This window comes from Lynx canadensis, chromosome A2 (assembly GCF_007474595.2).
Source record: "Lynx canadensis isolate LIC74 chromosome A2, mLynCan4.pri.v2, whole genome shotgun sequence".
NCBI classification, from domain to species: domain Eukaryota; kingdom Metazoa; phylum Chordata; class Mammalia; order Carnivora; family Felidae; genus Lynx; species Lynx canadensis.
In genome coordinates, this window is record NC_044304.2 from 168230474 (window position 1) to 168251223 (window position 20750).

General features: G+C 52.2%; 1 protein-coding gene across 1 annotated transcript in view; it reads right to left on the minus strand.

The window, feature by feature from the left end:
* PTPRN2 (protein tyrosine phosphatase receptor type N2) overlaps positions 1-20750 on the minus strand; it is a 768343-nt gene that overhangs the window by 534508 nt on the left and 213085 nt on the right. Inside the window, 1 exon segment of the mRNA XM_030297386.1 lies at positions 7604-7717. Coding sequence (XP_030153246.1) covers positions 7604-7717 — 114 coding nt within the window.

The following is a 20750-nucleotide window of genomic DNA, read 5'->3' on the forward strand; positions in this document are numbered from 1 at the left end:
TGTGTGCACTCAGTCATGTGTGTAAATGGACATGCGTGTGCTTGTGTGTGCTCAAGCATGTGTGTACACGGATGTGTGTGAGTGCATGTGTGTGAATGTGCGTGTTTGTGTGTGTCCTCACGTGTGAATATACATGGGGTGTGTGCATGTGTATGTGCGTGGTAGTGTGTGTGCTCACGCATGTGAGTGTACATGGATGTGTGCATGTGAGTGCATGTGTGTGTGATCACGCATGTGTGTACATGGACATGTGCATGTGAGTGCATGTGTGTGTGTTTGTGTGCTTGTGTGTGTGTGCATGTACTCACATGTGTGCATGTGTGAGCTCACATGTGGAAGTGTGGAAGTGTATGTGCGTGGTTGTGTGTGCTCACACGTATGTGGACATGTATGTGTGTTTGTGCGCTCACATATGTGTGTACACAGACGTGTGCATGTGGTATGTGCATGTTTGTGGTGCTCACATGTGTGTATGTACATGGACGTGTATGCATGTGCTTGTGTGCTCGTGCGTGGGCGTGTATGTGTGTGCTTGTGTGTTCATGCGTGTGCATGTACATGGATGTGTGCATGTGTATGTGTGTGTGCTCGCGCATGTGTGTGCACATGGATGTGTGCGTGTGAGTGTATGTGTGCTCACGTGTGTGCATGTGTGTGCTCACACATGTGCATGTACACGGATGTGTGTGCATGTGTGTGTGCTCACACGTGTGTGTACGTGGGCATGTATGCGCATGCTTGTGTGTGCTCATGTGTGTGTGTGTACGTGGACATGTATTGCATGCTTCCGTGTGTGCTCACACGTGGACGTGTGTGTGCTCGTGTGTGTGTGCTCATGTGTGTACACATACACATACGTGCTTGTGCATGCGCTCACATATGTGTGTACACGGACATGTGCATGTGTGTGTTTGTGTGTGCTCGCATGTGTGTGTACGTGGACACGCATGTGCATGCTTGTATGTGCTCATGTGCGTGTGTGTACGTGGACATGTATTGCATGCTTCTGTGTGTGCTCACACATGAACGTGTGTGTGCTCATGTGTGTACCTATACACATACGTGCTTGTGCGTGCGCTCACATACGTGTGTACGCGGACATGTGCATGTGCGTGTTTGTGTGTGCTCACACGTGTGCATGGACGTGAATGTGCGTGTTTGTGTATGCTCATGTGTGCGCTTCTGTGTGCTCACGTGTGTGTGTGTACATGGATGTGTGCATGTGTGTACATGTGTTGATGGGAGTGAAGGTACCGCAGCCCACACCAGAGGGGCAGCCATACTGTCCAGAATCAAAATATGCCAAAATCACCCAACTGTAAACTTAGCAGCTGAGGTAACATGAGTCTTCCCTGCCTGTGGCAGGGCCAGCAGCACGAGCCCTCAGACGCGGTTACAGGCGCAGGGCTGAGACATACCAAAGGGCCCTCCGGTCTTAGTGTTTCTCCCGTGCTTACTGAAGACACAGATTCCCAGGTCCTGCTCCACAGTCCTTGTTGGAACCCCTGGAACGGGCCCAGGAATCTGCCTTTTCCAAGTTTTGAGGATGAGTTTTCCTAGCCTGAGAAAGCCAACAGCCCCAGGAAAGAGAGGTCACGGATCACAGATCAGGGGGCAAAGGGCACCCTGGAAAGCAGTCCCGGGGCAGAGCCGAGCTAGGAGGCTCAGCTGTGCGGCCGCAGCACTTGTGTCCTGTCGTCTGTGATGCGGCTGAGCTGACCCTCGGCAAAGCCTGTGGCAGGCTGGGGACTCGGGGAGGGGGACTGCTTGCACCATGTGGCCGGCGTGACCCCCTGGCTCCAAGAAGAGGCCCTTATCTTTGAGAACGTGCACCAGAGACACGGGGGCAGTAAGAGCTCATCCCAGGGCTCACAAGCGGTCAGAAAGGTCGGCTGTATACGGGCCATGTGCTGAGGGGGCAAGCACGGAGCGAGGTGGGGAGGAGAAGAGCCACTCCCGCCTCCCTCAGGGAGGCTACTCTTGTCCACGTCCAGAGTCGCAGGCCATGGCTGGTGTGGGGCTGAGAGGAGGCCAGGAGTGCCCAGTCACAGGAAAGGTCAGACCCAAAAGGGGGCTATTGTAAGTGCAAGCTATTTGAAGGGTACATCCATGAGCCTCTCCATCACTTCAACGTGCCCTCTTGTGACTAAGCAGCAAACAGCCATCAGCAGCAGAGGTGACCCACCAAGACAGACATCTCCCAGCTTGGGTGGGAAGCATCAGGTGGCTCCCAAGAGACTCACACAGCCTGCTCCAGGACCAGCCAGAGGGAATTAACTTAGAGCTGGGGGTGGGGGGCGGTTTCTAGAGCAAGATGGATGTCACAGGGCAGGACTAAGTGTCATAGGGCAAGAGTGGGTGTCCTAGGGTAGAACCAAGTGATCTAGGGCAGGACTTGGTGACCTAGGACAGGACCGGGTGTCCTAGGGCAGGACCAGGTGATCCAGGGCAGGGCCAAGTGATTTAGGACAGGACCCAGTGATCTAAGACAGGACCAGGTGACCTAGGACGGAACTTGGTATCCTAGGGCAAGACCGAGTGATCTAGGACAGGACTGGGTGACCCAGGGCAGGACTGGGTGTCCTTGGGCAGGACCAGGTGATCTAGGGCAGGACCGGGTGATCTAGGACAGAACTGGTGACCCAGGGCAGGACTGGGTGTCCTAGGGCAGGACCGGGTGATCTAGGGCAGGGCTGGGTGATCTAGAACAGGATTGGGTGACCTAGAGGAGGCCTGGGTAGAGCAAGCAAGATGCCTTTAAGTAGGCAAATGGATAAATAAACAGTCGTACCTCCGGACAGTGGAATATTATTCAGCACTAAAGAAATGAGCTATCAAGTCATGAAAATAGAGGTACACGGAGGAACCTTAAATGCATATCACTAAGTGAAGAAGCCAGTCTGAAAAGGCTATGTATTGTATAAGTCTAACTCCATGAAATTCTGGAACAGGCAAAACCACGGGAGACAGTAAAAAGTATGTGGTTGGATGATTAGGGGGAGGGATGAACGGGGACGCACTGAAGACTTTTAGGGCAGTGAAAGTACTCTGTATGATTGTGTAGGGATGGACACATGTCATTGTACATTTGTGCAAACCCATGGAGTGGACCAAAAAAAGTTAACATTGATGTAAACTATGGCATTAGTTAATTACAATGTATCAGTATTAACTCATCAAACTGCACTAATGCCATATCCAGCCAAGATGTTATAACAGAGAAATCTTTGGGGAGGTGGGGATAAGGGAGTACGTGCAAAGTGTCAAGACTTTCTCCGCTCAACCTTTACGTGAATCTAACATTCTCTAAGAAATAAAATCTATGAATTAAAAAACCGTATTTGCCTTTATGCTTAACCACCTCCACGAGGTACTGCTCCTATGTCTCAGACTCACTCTGAGCACTAAACCTGCAGTGTAACCTTGTGGGACTGCAGTGACGCCATCGGAATCCCCAGCTTCACAGGGTCTTTGGGGCATTATCCGGGAGGGACGGAACACTGGAACTGGGAAAGAGATACATGGGCAGGTCCTAAGGAAGCTGGGACACTGAACCCCTCCGTTCCACCAACCTTTCTTTGCCAGAAGAAGCCCTCCTTCCCCTCCTGAAAAGAGGGCTGACCCTGTCTGAAGAACGTGTCTGAGCCACCCAGGTGGTTGCCCCACATGGTCCTGCTGAGCCTTCCCCAGACACACCGTCACCACCTCTCACCGCATCTGGACCTACGCCTGGACTTAAGTCCCAGCAGGCCCCAGGGTGGGGAGGCACAGAGAGGAGAGAGAGGACAGAGAGAGACAGAGAGAGAGAGAGAGAGATGCCCTCAAAGAACGGCATGATCTTGCCAATTTACACCAACAGAAACCTGGGCAACACATGTGGGAATGGCTCTTAAGTATGTGAGATCAAGACGGAATGAACAGAAATTGGGCCAGGCTAAATGTACTGATATGGGCCACTAAGCGCAGATTCTCCAACCAACGTTTTTAGATTAGGGGGCTGGAAATAGCTTTAACAGTTTCCACCAACGGCCGACATAAACAGGCATCCGCAGGGGGTGTCCGACGAAATGACGTGGAGATGCCAGAATTCCCCTTGTTATCTCAACAAAGAGGCAGTGTCTGAGGCTTATGGAAATTGGGACCCTGGAGTGGGTTGCCATGTAAGCTGCTAATGACCTCAGGAGGGTCGAGAGGCTATGCCTTTCCCCAAGACATGAGAGACGAGTTTAGAAGAGTGCCCCAGCGCCCTTGAAGAGCTCTGTGCTGATGCCCCCTCAGGTCAGAAAGTACCGTGGGAGAGCTCTCCTCAACCTGGGATCCCTAAGTGCAGAGGGGACGACGGGATCTTGAGGTGGCAAGGGCCAAGGGGGCGCGTGTAAGAGCTAAGGACAGATGGATGTGGTCACCACAAAGCAGCAAGCAGAAGACCGTTGTCACTGATTAGGTGAGCAGACTGCTCCTACCACTGGAATAGACAGACAGGCCTCCAAGAGTCTTAGGGACCTGCATAAGCAGGAAAGTTCCAGAGCTACAGAACTGAGGTCTGGCTTGAATCACCAACACAGAGTCACAGCCCTTCAAACAACTTCCAGACTTGGCACAATCCCAGGTCATAGAGTAGAGCCCCAGGAATGAAGCTGCAGGGTTGGGGCAGAGTCCCTGAAGGGTACACAAGTCAGCAATTCATGCAGTGATTCCTTCTCCTGGCCTTCCCCAGAGGGACCTGCGCCCTTGTGCCAGGATGAGTGTGTACCAAGGGAAAAGGAGATAATGAGAGTCTTCAGTGGCTATCAAACACTGACTCTGAACTGACGCTAATAGCAGAAAAACCCAAACATCACTGTGGCCCCCCAGTCAGAGCAGGGGCTTACAGAGGCCAGGTGATCGCACTCACTCTGTCGTCATTCCCCCAGCTCTGGAGTGGACACACTCAGGGGCTGGCAGGTCCCCCACGCTGATTCCCTGACTGGCAGATCCAGGGCTATTCTGGTGGGAGAGGCCCGAGGACAGCCTCTGGATATAAAACCTTGTACCAAAAGCGATACGGCCTCCCTGGAGGGCATGGTTAGTGGGAGATTAGTGCCACCGTCAAGGACTTGAAGGATGCAGGGGAGGTGACTGACACCACGCCCCTTTCAACTCTCCTCCTTGGCCTGTGCCCAGAGAGGTGGATTGTGGGAAAGGACAGTGGATTATCATGAACTTAACCTGGTGGTGACTCCGAGTGGTGCTGCTGTTGCAAAGGTGGCCCCGCTGATGGAGGAGTCAGCACAGCCATGGTGCCCGTGACGCAGCTGTTAGTCTGGTGACCGCTGTCTCTACACCCATACTTAAGACCAACAGAAGCTGTCTGCTCTCACCTGCTGAGGTCAGCAACATGCCTGCACTGTGCTATATCACAGGTGTATCAACCCTCCAGCCCCCTGTCACACCTGCACTGTGCTATATCACAGGTGTCCCAACCCCCCAACCACTGTCATTATCTGGTCCACCGGGGCCTTACTTAGTTCTGTCCACACAGCATCATGCATGGGACGTCAGTAAATTTAGAAATTATGCTGATTGGACCTAATAGGGAAGAAGTAGCAACTACCCACATATGTGGCTAAGACACCTGCACACCAGACTCGGATGCTGCTTGGCCCTTCGGAAGGCCCCAGAGGCAAATCACAGAGCAGACCCTTAGGGCTTGGGAGCACACACACATCTCTGCAGATAACCACTCTCCTTTCAAGAAACCACTTTTGGCTGCTACTATACCTTAGTCAAGAATGAACGCTTGGCCACAGGCCACCGAGCCACCACACAATTCGGTTACTATGAACTAAGTGTTGTATGACCACGGCCGTCTTACAGCTCACACACGTTGTTGGCCCTCTGTCCACTCACTCGGATCTGTAAGCAGCTGCCAGCAACTGCCCTTTCCCCCAGGGTCCCATCCAGCTTCTGGGAACCGTGCACGTTCGGCATCCTGACGAGGGGCTGACTTTCGCAGGACACCTCATCACCAAGGTCAGGGCCACGAGAACGGTCATGGGCTCCTGTCCGTCCTTGTCCTCGACCTCCCACCTCACACCCATGGTCCCTTCCCACTGCCTGCCCTGCAGACTCAGGCTCCAGACCAAAGACAGCAGTCTGGTAGACACGCTCCGTCATCGCCCATGACTGCACACGACCAACTCCCTGTAACTGATCGCGCACGCGGTCTCCTAGCGGTTCTGCTTCCCTGCCTGAACCTGGGACAGTTAGTGTCCTGGGGAGAAAGGGTGCCACAGTCCAATGACTCGGAGCGAATGAATGAATGTAATTCTTCACTGCAGAACTCTCCGGCATGGTCACGAACCAGCATGCATCACGAACATTCAAAAGGAGGAGAGGAGCAAGTAATGTTTCCCAAACCTACCGGACCACAGACTTTTTTCTTGATGGAGCCACTGATAAGCTCTGTGGGATATGATGTAGAAAGAACGTATGGACTCAGGTCCATGTTCCTCTCCTGGTCCCTCCTTCCAGGCCTGGGCCCCCAGTGGGGCCATTTTAGGTCCTGACCACGAGACGTGCGAATTTCACCCTCCAGGAGCTTCACCCTGACCCTCACCTGACACCAAGGTGTTGTGTTGGCAAGTGGGCCTCCTGTCCAGGCTCCGAGGGCACAGGAAACAGGGCTTTACTGCCGTAGTAGGAACAGGGCATAGTAATGCTAAGCATGCCGATGCAGCTTCCCCCTCTATTTCAAAAATTATATACATAATATAAATTACGTATGTGATAATTATGTGTATAATAATATCTGAGTCATTGTAATTATTTTTATTCTGAAGTTAGCTAACATACAGCGTGGTCTTGGCTTCAGGAGTGGAACCCAGTGACTCATCACTTACATACGACAGCCAGTGCTCATCCCAACACGTGCCCTCCTCACTGCGCATGACCCATCTAGCCCACCCCCCACCCTCCTCTCGCCAGCACCCCTCAGTTTGTTCTCCGTACTTAAGAGTCTCTTAGGGTTTACCTCCCCCTCTGTTTTTATCTTATTTTTCCTTCCCTTCCCCTATGATCATCTAAGTTTCTCAAATTCCACATGAGTGAAATCTTATGATATGCGTCTTTCTCTGTCTACCTGACTTATTTCACTTAGCATATTTTTAAAACTATCTCTTAGCCCCTGTGAAGTAAACAGGTAACAGGAAGCTCCTGTATAACAAAAACTTGCATGATGACAGTATTTAGAGGCAGACTGACTTTCTGGGGGTCGATCAGTGGCTGGCTTGCACGTGGCTGAGGGGGGCTGGTCCGAGGCCTGGCGTCTCTGTCACGTGACCTGTAGGTGTCTCTCCTACTCTCTGAAGCACCGTCAAACTGCTGTGGTTCCCGGACGCCCGGCAGCATCTAGGGCCACCTCTAGCCCACGAAGGGAACCCCCGCTGGAACCTTCTAGGAGTAAGGCTGCCTGCTCCTAGCCCTCTTCTATCTCAGCACTGGTCCCCCCGACCTAAGAGGCCCATGATCTTTAAGGAGAAGCAAAGCACCTGCTGAACGCTGGGTGCAAAGGCAGCTCGGGCCAGCAGCCCAGGACAGGACAGTTTGGCCCACACCTGCCTACCTGTTCGGGAGAGCTTCTGCAAGGTGGCTGCCAGGTGCTGCAGAACCGCCGGTGACACTTCATAGCGGTGTGTGTCTACTGCTGGAACCTTCTGGCACCTTCCAAACACTCCATCTGTGAGAAAAGGGAAGCAGAGAAGAAAAAGTGACATTTCATTTTCAGAGAGAAGAAAGGCATTACACACATCCTTGCAATATATTCTAATTATGCACTGTGGTGAGGCTTTGGAACACGGCTTTAGAAAGTCATCAAAACACTATCATAAGTCAGAAGCACTTGGAAAGTAATGGTTTATTTAAATAGAAGAGCATGATAAAAAACACAATTCCAAAGGTATAGAGAAAAGGACGTGAATTCAGAGTAGCTGGCATTTTCTCTTCTACTTTCTCATCCCTTCCCCCCTCGCCACCCCCGCCACTCACTTTTTGTAATTTCCTGCCCCTGGCTTTCACCTTTCTGACTTGAAGCTTTGCTTCTGACAGCCCTGTGACAAAAAAGCCAATAGTACTCAGGATCGGTTTTCCAGATGAGAAACAGAACACCCAGGAAATACAAATATGAATTTGTGGAAGCCTGAGGATCGTGGAAGTACCTGCCACGCAGGCTGGCAAACGGGGGCAGATGCGGGAACGGCAGTGAGGCTGCTCAAGGTGCTTCCAGAACAAGAGAGACTAACGGGCACAATTTATCTAGTCTGTTCCATCTGTCTAAAATGACACACTCTGCTCATCAACATCTTTTCAAACCACACCCTCCAGTTAATTTAGGCCCCAGTTAGTCTTTATTCGGCAAATTGTTCACTTTGAAATAAGCTTCCTGTAGGGGGTTCAAACATCCAAATTACTGTCCTTCGTACACAAAAGACTAATTCAAGGGCCAGGCGGCCATCTGCAGCTTCAGGCCCGGATGGGGGGAAACACTTCCCTTATTGTTCACAACAGTCTCACTGCACGAAGCGTAGCCGAGGAAAAGCCTTCAAGTGCAACAAGTTTAATCGTCAGAGACACGTTCGCCCAGTGCTAGGTTGACTCAGTGATTACGGGTCTGATGTCCCATATGTGCTTAAGACGGATGGCGCTCTGTGCTCGGCAGAAAATCATCCTAAGTATGGAGAGCATGTCGTGGATTTCTATGGGACTTTGCACAGCAGGGGACACAGCCGGCACAGCTGCTCATTCCGGGCACACCACGGCCATGCAGAAAAAGTCAGACCCTCTGCCGGCCCCGCCCCCCGCACAGGGCTCTACTGGGCACCTCTGCCGGTCACCTCTGTGGGTCACCTCGGCCGTGCGGAGCTCTGCGGGTCACCTCCACCCTATGGCACCGCCCCTCTGTCTGAGTGACTCACTTAACACAACGGCCATCTCCGGCCACAGTGATTCCCAGTCACAGTTCTCTTGGAGGGAGGGTCTCATCTCCCTGCCACTACCCAGTGGGACAGGCAATCTGCTCCACGTGAACACAGACAGCAAGTGTCCCCGTTCTTTTGATTTTGCCTTGTGCGAAGAACCCTGTGCCTGTGGATGGCGTGTTCATGTGGGGAAGGACGAGGGGGGCAGGGAGGAGACGGAGGCTAAGAGAAAAGCTAAGAACTCTCTATAATGTACCTGAAACTCTCATTTTACTTTACAAATGGAGTATCTCGAAAGTAGAATTGTAACATGTAGAGACTGGGAGGAGCATTAAGATGGGCTGACCCCACATTTTACAGTTGAGCGTCGTGACCTGCTAAGGTCCTCATCAGTGAAAAATGGCCAAAGACATTTCCTATCTATTTTGGAACATCCCAAGTAAATTAAGTCCCTCTGAAGTATAAATGGCTTCACCCTTGAAAGTTGGTTTGTGCCACACAACGTGGTAAATATATTCTTGGAAAAATAATTATTGGATTTTCTTGAAATCTCTCTCTCGACTATATACTTAAAACACGTATATATAATATAATACATAGTATTTTTGTGCTTTTAAAATTAGGTTTAGTTTTAGCTAGTCATTTGGTTTCAATGATTTAAATGTTGAAACTAAACCAACCATTGATTCTCTTTGCCCCTAGACTACAGCCTTGCTGATGAGGCAGGACAGACCTTTCCCCAGTACATTTCTTTAAACTTTATCCTTTAAATAAACTTTATTTTTTAAAGCAGTTTTAGGTTCACAGCAAAGTTGAAGGGCAGGTACAGAGAGTCCCCATATACCTCCTGCCCTCACGTATGCAAACCAACAGCCCCCAGCCTGAGTGGTACATTTGCCACAACCAATGAGCCTACAGTGATGCCTCTTTATCACCCAAAGTCTGTAGTTCACATCAGGGTCATTCTCGGTGTTGTACACCGATGGGTTTGGACAAAAGCACAGCGGCACGTGCTCACCATTATAGTGTCACGCAGGGTAGTGTCACTGCCCTGAAAATCCTCTGTGCTCCCCCTGTTCACCCCTCCACGCCTCTCACCCCTGGCAACCATTGACCATTTTACGGTCTCCAAAGTTGTGTCTTTTCCAGAATGGCATATACAGTTGACCCTTGAACCACACTGGTGTGAACTCTATAGGTCCAATTTATACACAGATTTATTTTTAGCTACACAGTACTGTGCAGACACACGTGTTGGTGTGTGTACATATGTGCATCTACATGTGTGTATACTGTGTGTGCTTGTGTCCACGTGTATGTGTTTGCATGTGCGTCTACAAGTGTTACGTGCACATGCCTTTGCATGTGTGTTGTGTACACGTGACATGTGTGCTGTGTGTATGTCCATACACGTATACACATAGACAGCCCTGCCATTTGTCTAGCGGCCACACTGTGTGAGAACCCAAGGATACAGCCATTCCAACATCATAAATTCATCTAGGAAACAGATATGTTAATACCTCCCTACCAGAAACCTGATTTCCTTATTTATTTCTCAATAAACAACTTCACTACCTTTTTCTCTGTTTCCTCTGGATGACTGTGTGTACACTCTCATCCACACCTTCTCCTAATTTCCAGCCCCGTAATGCTGTGTATCTGCAGTGCCCTCCCCATCCTAAGGAGTGGATTCCGTCCCTGCCCACACTGCTCGGCCTCACCCTCCAACCTCAGGAAACGCACGCCCTGCTCTGATGTCCCCCCTGCTGGACAGGTGGGATAGCGGTGGGACATACATCCGGGGCAGAAGTGGACACACAAACTACTCACTTGTAACTGTGGTACAGGCTACAGAGGGACATGCTCCGGGGCGGCACAAAGACGGGGCACTGACCTCATCCGACACATAAAGACCCCAGGAAAGTAGCAGCCGGTTGGGCTCCAACATTTACAGAAAGGGGCTGCCTACCTAGGGCTGGCAGGGACATCTAGGCAGGGGAGCAGGCTCTGTGGAGGACAGGAAGCGTCCGGTCGCTAGAGCTCTGGGACCAAGGCACTGAGCTCCCAGATGCGGAGCAAGTCAGCGGTGCGTGCAGAGCCTGAGGGCACGGAGAGGTTCAGCCCTCCTCCAGGAGCTTCTGGCACCTTCCAGGCAGGTTTTGCATTTTGCCAGGAGCCAAGGGGTGAGCTGCCTGTCCAGGGGAGGGTGGCTCAGCGAGGAGGGTCACCATAGAAGTAAGAGAGCAGGACAGATCCACAGTCTTTTCAGAGGTGAACCCGTAGGACACCAATGCCACCCAGCTGTAGGCCAGCCCCTTCCACGAGTTCACGGCACAGAAAGCCTCTGGGGTTCAAGGAAATATTCCGAGGGACATCCCATGGAACATGTGTTTTTCCAAAGCAGAAACAAAGCTGTCTTGCTGCCAGCTGGGAGAGGTGACCCAATGGCCCCCAATCAAGTGACACTGCATCCTTCCATGGGGAGGCCACCTCCCAGACCTCTGTGGGCAGTAACCACAGCAACCACAGAATCATGGGCTGTGCTTAAAATCCCCAAACGTGCTGACGGCTGTCCCCAAGACCAAATTTCTGAGATGACAATCCCCCTCCTCATTTTGCAGAGCAGAAGACTGGGTCTCCACTGCTTCTGGAAACCAGAGACTACACGCTTTTAAACAGAAAACAAGGGAGGTTTGCAATCCTCGGAAAATAGCTGCTGCTGTCCCAGCTGAGTGTCACTGACCAGATGGCCAACTACAACTGGGCAGTGGGTTTCTCCTGTTAGAAAGAGAGACCTTGATGATTTCTTTGCTGGGTTTTTTTTTTTTTTTTTTTGAAGAATGTGAAAAAAACAGCTTGTTCATAATGTCTGTGCCTTTGTTTTAACCAGTATTCCTTGGAGCATTATTCCCACAGGAAGAAGTCATTTTCACTCATCAACATCACTGTCCCCTGAACACTGATGCAGGCCTGTGGCTGTGCCCTCCTCCTGGACCGGCGTTCCAGAATTCACTACTCCCTCGGTCTGTGGGGCTGTGCATGTCCCCAGGCTGCATAGGACACACGTGCGCACACCTGTGTGCACACACATCTCCACATCCCTCTGGCACTGACATTCTCCTCTCACCTCCAGGCACCATGGGCTCCTGGAAGGCAGGCACCAGAGCTACGCCTCTTAGAGCTCCCATATCTGACACTACTCTGCACCCACTGTAGGTTCAATAAATATTTGTGACCGATTAACTGGTGTTTTTCCACTTGCCTGAAAAAAAAGCTGAGTGGCGCCTGAGCAGCTCAGTCGGTTAAGCGTCTCAATTTCAGCTCAGGTCATGATCTCACAGTTTATGGGTTCGAGTCCCGTGTCAGCCTCTGTGCTGATAGTGTGGAGTCTGCCTGGGAGTCTCTCTCCCTCTCCCGCTCTGCCTTTCCCCTGCTCGCTCTCGCTCTCTCAAAACAAAGAAACACTTTTGAAAAGCTGAGATGCCCACAGAAATGTATACCACCGTCAACTAGAATCCTAATTCGCTGGAACTCACACTGATTTAGAAGTGCACAAGTCCCAGCACATGACCCGGCTGGAGGCAGGACCAGGGATCGCTGAGAACAAACCCAGGGGGCTCGTGGTGGAGCCCGCAAATGAGGCGGTGCTCCTCCGTGCTCTCAGCAAACACGGCACCTCCTTCCCCTCTAACTCCGCGCAGGCTCAGAGCACTGGTCCTCCCCCAGCTCATCCATCCCCGGCCGCACACGTGGAGGACCTCTGCTCTGGGGAAGGCATGTTCATGTTCAGAGATGCTGGCCTTTACTCTCAGGATGCTGTGGCTCTGGGGACTGCAGAGGGCAGGCCTCTCAGAGAATGAGCCAGACCAGCAGGTCAGACTACCAAGCGGCTGTGGGCTTGAACAGGTGGGCTTAGGTCTCTCTTGGAGAGAACCATCTCTGCTCAGCGTCCGTCACGCAATTCACCTCAGGCTTGCACTAAAGGGCATCCTGAAAAAAAGCCTGTGGAGTCTACATTGTACACCTGCTGAGAAACGTCCCTCATAGCATCGTCGGTGTCTCTTCGTAAAGGCCCAGACAGGGAAGGAATCCCCCAGACCCCAGGACAGGACCCACCCACCCTCTACCTTCTACCCTCTTGTTGTCACCGGCTGTTCTCGTCACAATCTCTGATCTTGTTGTGCAGGCTCTGGCGGTATTTTTTTTTAAGGAAGTAACCATTTTCTTTGCACCCATCATATTCAATCCTCTCTTATTTTTCTGTCTGTCCCTGTTTTTTATTTTTTATGCATCTTTTTTACATTTCTTCATTATTTCTTTGGGAAGAGATAATGAGACTAGGTAATTCACAACACAATGTGATCACCTTATTAGATTTCAGAGTGGGATAATTAGTTAGGGCACGTTTAGAAATTATTGCAAAGCACATACCTGTTCAATATTTGTGTAAATGTTTATTCATGGAAATAATATGCATGTGCAAACGTATTATCTTGTTCGCTGGAAACCCTAAGAACAATATTCTTGATTTTGGAGCTAGAAGGGATCGGCAGAAAAGGTGTCACAGTTATAAAGTCTTTGCAAGTGAGGGTGTGCCAGAGGTGGCATTAAAATAATTATGGGCAGGAGAGAAAACATACAGTAAATCATCCGTATGCAGATCTCCTTGCAGGTGTAAAAACAAGAGCTTTCAGGGGTCTAGCCCAGGGATCAGCCTCGCCTCTTTCCAGAATCATAGAAACGATGGCCTGTGACATACATTTAGTTTCTCAAAATACTGCATACAGTAACAATAAATGCATTCATGCACCTTGTGAAATGGCTGGGTCAACCCTATTGACAAGGAAAAAAAAGGAACAGGGGTCTGTCTAAAGCAGCTCCCGGGGCTTGCAGGGGAAACACAGGAAGTGGTAAGGGGTTTGACCACAAGGTCCCTCCTGGGACGTTCCAGGAATTTAACCCAGTGCTCAGAAACGGCACACGGGCTCAGAGAGATGTGTTTTGGGGCACCCAGTCCCTGAGCCCACGGTGGGGTGTACCTGCTGTATCTGGAGCACCCATAAGCCTGCCATCTAGGAAGTACATTACCTTTGTAAAACGGGTTCTGGTTCACCCCCACCCTGCATCAAACTTGGCACCGAGGTGGCAGCAGATGAAGCAGCAACAGCGACCCCTGGTGGTCACCTCCCCACAGCACAGGATCCTCACAGGGACAGTTGGTGGGGGGAGCTCCTGGGAAGCCCAGACAGGCCAAAAACCATATCCACAGAGCTGCCTGGACCCTAGTTTGGAGATGGTGCTTGGTGTTCCCCCAGGGATGCAGGGGACGTCAGTGACATGCACATGTAGACACCCACACAAGCTCGCATGCTTGCACACACATGTGCACAGACTTCTACACCCATCCATGCACACTGGGGACTGCCTGGCCACAACCAGGCCAAGGGGACACCCCCCCCTCACTTGCAGACAGATGCCTGCACCCAACCTTTCAGGCAGGCTAGCGTAAAAGCCCCCGCCCTCCAGTGTCATGCGGTTCCAAGCTAAAGCACCCTTTCCTTTTTTCTGGCCTCCCCTCTGTTGTCCCTGTAGGACCCTAATCTCTCTCCCCTCCTCCCAAGTTAGAAGCTTATCCTCCCCCCGCCATGCTGTTCAGGGTGTCCACAGGCCATGTAGGAAGGACCTGCCCATCAGACCCCAGGGACGCCTCTGTGCACGGCATGGCCGGGGACAGACAGAGGGGCCCGGCTGTCCGGAAGCGTGCGAGTCAGCCTCGGATCCTCAAGCTCGGGAGTGACGACGCTCTGCCACCCTTCTGTGAATACTGGGGACCAACTTCTCCCATCGCCTGAGGAGTGTGGTACGGTCTGGGAAGGTAAATGTGGCTCTAAGCCCCAGGCTGGTAGCCAGGCTGGGCAGTGGTGAACATGTGAAGACGGCAATAAGAATAAATAAAACCGGTCCCTCACTGCCACTGAGCGCTTATGCCCCAAGCACTTTCCTAAGCCTTTATTGTGCAAGAACTCTAAACCCCCGCCACACTCTGATAGAACACCACCATCCCATTTTACACCAGCTGGAAAACTGAGGCAGAGAGAGGCAGGAGCCCAAGGTCTCAAAACGCCAAACAGCGTGCATCCGTGACGCCTGCGAGCCCTGCTGGCCTCTTCCGTCATGGTTTCCCCTTGCGCCTTCTGGCCGTCATCACCCACAACCTGAGCATTAGCTTCCTTTCCGTACACATGTCCCAGTTTCTGACGTAGAAAAATAGTTACACTGCAGTGATGTGATGTCTTGTTCTGAACCATTAACAAATTCCCTGGGGTCCCCTGTTTGTCAACTCTGGATGTAAGAGCTAACTGTGTTACATGCAGTTATGATGTGCCAGTACCACTCCTACCACGCAACTCAGTTAATCCCAGGACACCTGGCCATGGTCTCAACTGTCATGGTCTCCTTTCACTGTTGGGAAAACGAGGGCCCAGAGAGGTTGTGTGACCTGCCGAGGGTCACACAGTAATGGCAGGCTGGCCTAGAGTCTGCACATCCTTTATTACTAACATGCCGTCCTTGTGCAGCTGTGACGGCACAGGCCAGGGCAGGGGAAAGCCAACCAGGTATCTTCAACCGGTTTGGTCACCTGAGCCACATCGGAAGAAAAGAAAGAAACACCACTGGGAGTTTGAGGAGGGAGGAGACGGAACAGCACATGGCTGTTTTGCAGCCAACAGATACCAGCAACAGATTTAATGTTTATTTGTTTTGTTTTTGTTTTTTTGAGAGACAGCAAGTTGAGCACAATAGCAGGGGATGGGGCAGAGAGAGAGGGAGACACAGAATCCCAAGCAGGCTCCAGGCTCCGAGCTGTCAGCACAGAGCCCGACGCAGAGCTCCAACTCCATGAACCGTGAGATAATGACCTGAGCTGAAGTCGGAACGTTTAAACCGACTAAGCCACCCAGGTGCCCCTACAGCAACAGTTTGGAGTCTGCACCACGACAAGCCACCCACAGCCACACCGCAAGTCCAGGGCCCTTCCAAGGCTGTGCCATCCCTACACTGGCCATGGGGTTGGCGCCCCACCTGCCTCCCAGAGCTCCTTCCGGTAGCCTGGAGCCCAGGTGCACAATGGGGACGGGCGTGAGCAGGAGATTCTGACTTTTGGCAACTGTGAACTACCCTGATTACACCGCGATCCACAGACCATGCTGGGGCTGCCCCTTCAGACACTCAAGCCGGCCCTGCTTGCTCAGACACGGGGGTCCGCCCACGCACAGCTTGGACATTCCCAGTCCTGCTCGAGGCTGACGAGAGACAAGGGGCAGGAACACTCTTCGCTGCTCAGCTGCCTCCATGTTTCCCAGTGAGATCAATTCAAAGGCAAAGCACCTGATAGTTACCATGTATCACAAATGTGCCCACAATGTCAGAGTTCTGGAGAGGAAAGGTGGTACTGGCTGCATGACGATGCTAGTGTCCTTACTGCCACTGAATTGTACACTTAATAAGGGTTACCATGGGGGCCCTGGGTGGCTCAGTCGGTTAAGCGTCCGACTTCGGCTCAGGTCATGATCTCACAGTTTGTGGGTTCAAGCCCCGCATCAGGCTCACTGCTGACAGCTCGGAGCCTGGAGCCTGCTTCAGAATCGGTGTCTCCTTCTCTCTCTCTCCTCTCTCTCTCTCTCTCTCTCTCTCTCTCTCTCCCTCCCCCACTTGCACTTTCTCTCAAAAATAAATAAACATTAAAAAAAAAAAGCTTAACATGGCAAATTTTAAATTATATATATTTTCCCTCAATTTAAAATTTAACAAAGAGCAATTCAAAAATAAAAGAATACAACAAAGCAGGGCACTCTCAGCGAGCAATGAGGATGTGGATAGATGTTAACGGTGTCCCGCGAGGCAGGGGCCATCTCCACCGGGAGGTGGGAGAGGAGCTGCATGGACTCCTGAGGTCGGTTACAGCTGCTGCTGGGGTCACAACACAGTCACGTTTGGGTGACGGGTTTTCATTGGGGCACATGGGCACTTCCGGTCATCAGAATTAGTTCAACTTTCATTTAGTCCAGACCAGTGAGCATTCATCTGGCGCCCACTCTGTCCACAAACCAGGCCCAGCCGTTTGGATTCAGGGAAACACCACCCCCTCACATCTGATGAGACACACACGGGCATCAAGAGGTCACCAGGACCTGAGTTCCTGGAAGCAAAGGCCCAGAGACAGGCCTGGTCTGCTAGAGAAAGTCAACGCTGATCAGGGAGGGCTTTCTGGAGGAGGCAAGGCCAGGGCGCTCTACTATCGCTATCCAGCTGAGGATGGCTGTGAGGCCCCGGACCGAGGGGTCTCCTGACTGCTCTTCCACACCTGCATGGGAGGAGCCATCGGTCTGCGGGGGAGGGGGCTTCTAGCAGGCACGAGGCTGTCTTCAGAACTGCAAGTACCTGGAAAGCACGAGGTCAGGCTGCCTTGCTACAAGGACTCTTGGTTCCACAGGGGAGCGGTGGCTCCAGTCACAGTGAGGTAGGGCCGTTTCGTGCCTACCCCTCAACAAGTGCACCCCCTCCCATCAACATGCTTACACATCATATTGTTAAGTAACTGCTCGCAACACTGTGCATCTGGGTTTTGAACACAAATTACACTACCTGGAATTTAATACAAGAAACTCTTTGGAGTGTTGGTTGAAATGTCACACAAGAATTTGGAATTGCATACACATGTGGGAAACCAGACTCTGCTAGCTCTAGGATAAGTAAAAGTGAAAACCAGAGAGTCCCCAGATAGAATCCACCCAGAAAGAGAATGAGAGGCTGTGCTGCTGGCAGCGACACTTTCCTTTTTCCTTAACTTCAGCACAAACGACAAGCCGAAGGCTCACAGCTGGGATGCACAGAGTGGACGCCAGTGGCATTTGCGAGGCGCTGGGGAGAAGAGAACCCACGGGAATCTGAGACTCCGCTGGTGAGAAGTCACGTGCCTGCTTCGTGCCAGGGCCTTACTGGAATCGTCCTTCCCTCAAACACCCCTCTGTTCACCAGTGTCTTCTGTCAGCCAATGGATCATGCTGAAGTGACACAGGAACCCACAAACCCACGGAAGACACCGTCCCCTGGTCTCAGGCCTGAGCTGGGTTGTGCCTTACCAGCTCCCACACCTGTCCATTTCAGAAGGTCACAGGGCCAGAGCCCAGGACTCTGTCAACAAAGGTGCACAGCCAAGTGGACCCGGGCGTTCTGTGCCTCCCTGAGAAAGTCCCGGGACAGGACAGGCCCCAGAAGGCACCGGTCTGCAGGGGCCAGGAGGCCCCAGAAGGTACCGGTCTGCAGGGGGCAGGAGGCCCGGCTGAAGGTAAACTCTGGCCTGCTGAGCCGCTTGCTTACCTGACCCACACAGGCCAAGACTTCTGTCCGCTCCACGTGGGTGCTGGCTGCCCGGCCCCTCTCCCAGCGTGGCCCTCGGCTCACTGGACTGCATGTGCCCCTCTCACATGTGAACGCTGGGACCTGGCTCTGGAGACCCGTTCAGACAGCAATCAAACCCACTGGAATCAGCCTCCAGAACTCACACGTATCTCAGGGATGGTCTGCTGCACCACCCAGGAGCCTTCATATCCAGTGCTTTAAACTCAGGCCGGGGGAGACAGCCAGGAGCCCCAGGCGGGGGACGTTCAGCGTTGAGAAGAGGAGCTGTGCGTGCTTCCCAGCCCCGAGCAGGTGTCTGAAGGCACTTCTCGCACTGACCCCACGGTCTGCTGTGATGCGCTGCAGCCGCCCCTGGAACGGCTCCTTCTCCTTCTGCAGCGCGTTTAGGTCTGCACACCTAGCAGGATTAGGTCTACACGACACCGCCACTCGTGCACCGCTGCATTTTAACTTCTTGTTGACCTCTGACCCCTGAAGAGGAGGCCTGACAGCTGCAGGGTTTGGAGCACTCAGATAGGAAGTCCTGGGCCCCAGAGCTTTTCCAGGGGGAGAGGCTGGGGTGGGCCGGTGTCGGCAATCCCCGGCACAATGTTGATCGGCAAAAACAGATCACACTGAGCCTTAAAATAGCCTTTCCTGAAAAGAAAGCTCGCCTCTTAAGATCACCGCCTAGGTGAGCACAGCAATAAATTTTCCAACGGACACATTAACCTTCCTGACTGCTTTCCACCATCTCGGGCCATGTGGCTCTGCCAGTCCTCTGCTCTGTTTCCTGAAACGGATGGACCGGCCCGGCCACCTACAGGACACTCATCCCGAGGCAACCTGAGAGCAGGTGAGGCAAATCACACCTTGTGATTTCAGAAATAGGCAGGGGTTTTTGCTGGGAGCTGAAGAGAATGATAGCGTGGGTATTTATTCAGGCCCTTGTTGCTTCATAGACCAGAAAATTAAGGCAGTGAGGGATCGGACAGCCCACTGGGGGTTGCCCCCATACCCCCACTCCCCACCAAGACAACGCCCGTGGCCACCATGCCCGCTCGGCCCTGCCTAGGATATTCTAGCATCCACAGTTTCCTTCAATAGAAACAACACAATAAAACGTGAGGTCAGAGTCAAAAGATAACACATTGCATTGGGCTGTGTAAACAATCCTGAAAAGATCCTGGCTGGACATTATTCACTTCTAAGTACAATGTTGAAGCAGCTGCAGGGTTGGGACCCAGCCAGCAGTGCCGGAGCAACATCGGGCAGTCTGGGCTCTCAGGGTGCTGAGACTTCTCCCATGAAACAGAAAGCACCTTCCGGAGACTGGCCTGGAGGAGCCCGCTCTGCGGCCACCCGGATGAGGTGACCTTCACCTGCTTGCTGAGCCTCCCCAGTCTTTAGGGGTTAGGGTGTTTGTTTGGTTTGGGTTGTTTGTGAAAATTACAGGCTGGAGCCAGATAATCTGAAACACCTCTTCCAGCTTTACAATCCAGAGGTCAGTGGCCTGTTGTAGGAAGATGCTCTCCCCAAGCAGTGGGACGCTGAGGGATTTCATCGACGCGAAAGGCATTTACTGGGAGAAAGACGCAGTTTGCAGGATGAAAAAGCACAATCTAAACCACCAACGCGTGTGCCCATTTGCACAGCTCTGCTGCAGGCAGGTGGCTGTCCTCACTTGTGGTGACTCTGTCCCAAAGCGAGGGTTATTCTGGTTTTCTGCCCTTGACCCAGAACTGGACAGACACATCGGCACTGCTCTGGGGGTTTCACACTGTTGTCCCTTCTTTCCTTGGACATAACACGGAGGGACCCTGCCATCCGCTAATGACTGAGCGCGGCTCCTTGCTTCCTGTCAGGGGAGCTATGGCCGATCCGGAACCTCCAGGTCCTGGCCACACTCAAGCATCCCCAGGAAGTCGGCTCTCTGGACAGGGACCTGGCTGGGGGATGGGGGACCACCCGAGTGCCGGCGTGAGGGGTACTCGCAAACCTCCTGTCGAGAGCTCAGACCCACCCAAATCTCCGCGGGCTGTCATGTTTGGTGGCAGTCGGCTGTGGGTCCAAAGATAAGCACAGGGAATGAAAAAAAGGCATTTATCTGTGGCAGCTAATCTCCCCATCACAGCCCTCTGCTCCAGCCCGTTGCCAAGTAACGGAGGCCGCTCCTCTTATCAGGCCTGGAACGTTCCATTGACTATTCAGACAAGAATAGAAAGGCCTGGCACTGAGGGCTGTAAGCAGCACTGAAACGAAAATGGCACATTATGTGGGATGAGGGAAAGGGAATCTGTTAGCCCTCATCTTATCTGGATGGTGACAGTTACTCAAAAACAGCCATCCATCACTCGCCTCTGCCACCCATTCTTATTCCAGCAACTGGAG